Source organism: Alosa sapidissima, chromosome 8, assembly GCF_018492685.1.
Source record: "Alosa sapidissima isolate fAloSap1 chromosome 8, fAloSap1.pri, whole genome shotgun sequence".
NCBI lineage: Eukaryota > Metazoa > Chordata > Actinopteri > Clupeiformes > Clupeidae > Alosa > Alosa sapidissima.
In genome coordinates, this window is record NC_055964.1 from 37,266,672 (window position 1) to 37,271,671 (window position 5,000).

The 5,000-nt window shown below is 50.1% G+C and overlaps 1 protein-coding gene across 1 annotated transcript in view; it reads right to left on the reverse strand.

Annotated features, from left to right (window-relative positions):
- pappab (pregnancy-associated plasma protein A, pappalysin 1b) overlaps window positions 1-5,000 on the reverse strand; it is a 140,347-nt gene that overhangs the window by 22,586 nt on the left and 112,761 nt on the right. The window contains exons 19-20 of the mRNA XM_042099741.1: window positions 3,114-3,261; window positions 1,699-1,814 (exon numbers count right to left, since the gene is read on the reverse strand). Coding sequence (XP_041955675.1) covers window positions 1,699-1,814; window positions 3,114-3,261 — 264 coding nt within the window. The remainder of the gene's footprint in view (window positions 1-1,698; window positions 1,815-3,113; window positions 3,262-5,000) is intronic.

The following is a 5,000-nucleotide window of genomic DNA, read 5'->3' on the forward strand; positions in this document are numbered from 1 at the left end:
ACTAATTCAGAGCCAAGATTTGGTACATGCCGTCTTGTCCACTTCTCATAGAGAAATGGACGCTCAATGATTTGCGGAGGACTGCTGTCGCTTATATCTCTCAGATTAATGCAACACTAATCCCGAACTTAAACAGGCTTTTCCAAGAAGTCTCAGAGAGCTACACACTTAGGAAACCATAAACCTAAAATGTGCATTTATAACTCTGCATACGTGCATGTGTTTGAACAAGTGTATGCGTGCGTGCGTGCGTGCGTGCGTGTATGTGTGTGTGTGTGTGTGTGTGTGTGTGTGTGTGTGTGTGTGTGTGTGTGTGTGGTCTTCCCTCCCTCTTTTGGTCTTATAAACATCTTGATACAGGGCGCAGTGGAATGAGGTGTGGGTTGGTCGTTACGGTAACGTGGGGGATTATAGAGAACATTTATTTCCTTCAACACATTCTCCATCTCTCAGCGCCTGCACTTTTAACTCTCACACACAGTCTGTTTAGACAGCATGCACACACACACACACACACACACACACACACACACACACACACACACAGCCCATCTACAAAACACCCCCCGCACATAACAGACATCCCAACCTGCAAAAAGTAATTTACACACACACACACACACACGCACCCTCCCTCTCTCTCTCCCATGTCGTGTGGGCGCTATACACTCAGATGCACTCGCCATTTGAAGTCTCGGTCTCGCGTGCGTGCTCTTGCTCGCTCGCTCTAGATTCCGGGAGATTTGATCTAATATGCGGGAGCATCAGGGAGCCGTTATCAATATGCGGGAGCATCAGGGAGCCGTTATCAATATGCGGGAGCATCAGGGAGGCGCTATCAATATGCGGGAGACTCCCGGAACTTCCGGGAGACGTGGGATGTCTGACATAGTCTCTCTCAAACACAGTCCACACAAAGTCCACCTAAAACACATACACACACACACACACACACAGAGCCCATCTAAAAAACACACCCCGCACATAGTCTCTCTCATTCACAATCGGCACACAGTCCACCTAAAACACACACACACACACACACACACACACACACACACACACACACACACACAAAGCCCATATAAAAAACACACTCCGCACATAGGGCCAGATGTGGTCAAATAGAGAGAGCAGCGTGTGTGGTCAAATAGAGAGAGCAGCGTGTGTGTGTGTGTGTGTGTGTGTGTGGTCAAATAGAGAGAGCAGTGTGTGTGTGTGTGTGTGTGTGTGTGTGTGTGTGTGTGTGTGTGTGTGTGTGTGTGGTCAAATAGAGAGAGCAGCATGTGTGTGTGTGTGTGTGTGGTCAAATAGAGAGAGCAGTGTGTGTGTGTGTGTGTGTGTGTGTGTGTGGTCAAATAGAGAGAGCAGTGTGTGTGTGTGTGTGTGTGTGTGTGTGTGTGTGTGTGTGTGTGTGTGGTCAAATAGAGAGAGCAGCGTGTGTGTGTGTGTGTGTGTGTGTGTGTGTGTGTGTGTGTGTGTGTGTGTGTGTGTGTGTGTGGTCAAATATGTGTGTGTGTGTGTGTGTGGTCAAATAGAGAGAGCTGTGTGTGTGTGTGTGTGTGTGTGTGGTCAAATAGAGAGAGCAGCGTGTGTGTGTGTGTGTGTGTGTGTGTGTGTGGTCAAATAGACCACACACACACACACACACACTTAAACCCTTAAGCGGTTTCATTTCTGAGGGGCTCTGAACGGCACCTTGGCTTTGGGGGGGTTCCTCCAGTGGTCTCGCATGAGGTCATCAGTGGACATGTTTCTTGGCAGGACGACCACATTATTGTTCTCATCTCTGCACGCCAGCTCACACTCCTTTCCTGGACAGCACAGGACAGAGCAGGACAGAGCAGAGCAGGCCAGAGCAGAGCAGGAGAGAGCAGAGCAGGACAGAGCAGAGCAGGACAGAGCAGAGCAGAGCAGGACAGAGCAGAGCAGAGCAGGACAGAGCAGGACAAAGCAGGACAGAGCAGAGCAGGAGAGAGCAGAGCAGAGCAGGACAGAGCAGAGCAGGAGAGAGCAGAGCAGAGCAGGACAGAGCAGAGCAGGACAGAGCAGAGCAGGACAGAGCAAAGCAGGACAGAGCAGAGCAGGACAGAGCAAAGCAGGACAGAGCAGAGCAGGACAGAGCAGAGCAGAGCAGGACAGAGCAAAGCAGGGCAGAGCAGGACAGAGCAGAGCAGGACAGAGCAGAGCAGGACAGATCAGAGCAGGACAGAGCAGAGCAGGAGAGAGCAGAGCAGGACAGAGCAGAGCAGGACAGAGCAGAGCAGGACAGAGCAGAGCAGAGCAGGACAGAGCAGGACAAAGCAGGACAGAGCAGAGCAGGAGAGAGCAGAGCAGAGCAGGACAGAGCAGAGCAGAGCAGAGCAGGACAGAGCAGAGCAGGAGAGAGCAGAGCAGGACAGAGCAGAGCAGGACAGAGCAGAGCAGAGCAGGACAGAGCAGAGCAGGACAGAGCAAAGCAGGGCAGAGCAGGACAGAGCAGAGCAGGACAGAGCAGAGCAGGACAGAGCAGAGCAGGACAGATCAGAGCAGGAGAGATCAGAGCAGGAGAGAGCAGAGCAGGACAGATCAGAGCAGGAGAGAGCAGAGCAGAGCAGAGCAGGACAGAGCAGGACAGAGCAGAGCAGGACAGAGCAGAGCAGAGCAGAGCAGGACAGAGCAGAGCAGGACAGAGCAGAGCTGGTTTCATGTTCTGACCAATAATTCATATGATTCATCATGACGGTCATGAGTACAACATTTACTTACATAGTGTGTGTCTTACATATTTCACATCCGTTGTGTGTGTGCTGTGTGTGTATTGTGTGTGTGTGTGTGTTATGTGTGTGTGTGTGTGTGTGTTATTCGTGTGTGTGTGTGTTATGCGTGTGTGTGTGTGTAGTATGTATGTGTTATGCCTGTGTGTGTGTGTAGTGTGTGTTTTATGCGTGTGTGTGTGTGTGTGTTATGCGTGTGTGTGTGTGTGCAGTGTGTGTGTTATGCGTGTGTGTGTCTAGTGTGTGTGTGTTATGCGTGTGTGTGTGTGTGTGTGTGTAGTGTGTGTGTGTTATGTGTGTGTGTGTGTGTGTTTGTGTATATAGTGTGTGTGTGTGTGTGTGTGGTCAGACACACACCTACGCCGTGTCCGTCCCTGCAGGTCAGGTGCAGGCCGGTTCTGGTGTTCTGGGGGAGAGCGCACTGCCCAGTGAGGTGAGGACACAGCTGGAAGGAACCCGTCCAGTTCCCATCCTTTCTGCAGCGGATCACGGTGGACACGGAACCCTGCAGAACCAAAGAACGTAAGAACATTCATCAACACCACCAACACACACCTGATACCTGTACCACCAACACACACCTGATACCTGTACCACTAACACACACCTGATACCTGTACCACTAACACACACCTGATACCTGTACCACTAACACACACCTGATACCTGTACCAGTGCACACTGTCATTTCCCTCACGGGATCAAAAGAGTATATACTTATGCTGTATCAAAAGAGTATATACTTACAGTATACTGTATCAAAAGAGTATATACTTATGATGTATCAAAAGAGTATATACTTATACTGTATCAAAAGAGTATATACTGTATGTATACTGTATCAAAAGAGCATATACTGTATGTATACTGTATCAAAAGAGTATATACTGTATGTATACTGTATCAAAAGAGTATATAGCACAGGACAGAGCAGGACAGAGCAGAGCAGGCCAGAGCAGAGCAGGACAGAGCAGAGCAGGAGAGAGCAGAGCAGGACAGAGCAGAGCAGGACAGAGCAGAGCAGGACAGAGCAGGAGAGAGCAGGACAGAGCAGAGCAGGAGAGAGCAGAGCAGAGCAGAGCAGGACAGAGCAGAGCAGGAGAGAGCAGAGCAGGACAGAGCAGAGCAGGAGAGAGCAGAGCAGAGCAGGACAGAGCAGAGCAGGAGAGAGCAGAGCAGAGCAGAGCAGGACAGAGCAGGACAGAGCAGGACAGAGCAGAGCAGGAGAGAGCAGAGCAGAGCAGGACAGAGCAGAGCAGGACAGAGCAGAGCGTGTGTGTGGTCAAATAGAGAGAGCAGTGTGTGTGTGTGTGTGTGTGTGTGGTCAAATAGAAAGAGCAGCGTGTGAGTGTGTGTGTGTGTGTGTGTGTGTGTGTGTGTGTGTGTGTGTGTGTGTGGTCAAATAGAGAGAGCAGTGTGTGTGTGTGTGTGTGTGTGTGGTCAAATAGAGAGAGCAGCGTGTGTGTGTGTGTGTGTGTGTTTGTGTGTGTGGTCAAATAGAGAGAGCAGTGTGTGTGTGTGTGTTTGTGGTCAAATAGAAATAGCAGCGTGTGTGTGTGTGTGTGTGTGTGTGTGTGTGTGTGTGGTCAAATAGAGAGAGCAGTGTGTGTGTGTGTGTGGTCAAATAGAGAGAGCAGTATGTGTGTGTGTGTTTGTGGTCAAATAGAAATAGCAGCGTGTGTGTGTGTGTGTGTGGTCAAATAGAGAGAGCAGCATGTGTGGGTGTGTGTGTGGTCAAATAGAGAAAGCAGCGTGTGTGTGTGTGTGTGTGTGTGTGTGTGTGTGGTCAAATAGAGAGAGCAGTGTGTGTGTGTGTGTGTGTGTGTGTGTGTGTGTGGTCAAATAGAGAGAGCAGCGTGTGTGTGTGTGTGTGTGTGTGGTCAAATAGAGAGAGCAGTGTGTGTGTGTGTGTGTGTGTGTGTGTGTGTGTGTGTGTGTGTGTGTGTGTGTGTGTGGTCAAATAGAGAGAGCAGTGTGTGTGTGTGTGTGTGTGTGTGTGTGTGTGTGTGTGTGTGTGTGTGTGGTCAAATAGAGAGAGCAGCGTGTGTGTGTGTGTGTGTGTGTGTGTGTGTGGTCAAATATGTGTGTGTGTGTGTCTGTGTGGTAAAATAGAGAGAGCAGCGTGTGTGTGTGTGTGTGTGTGTGTGTGTGTGTGTGTGTGTGTGTGGTCAAATAGAGAGAGCAGCGTGTGTGCTAACACAGCTCTTGACCTCAGGTAGCCCAGACATTATCCTCAGAACCGGC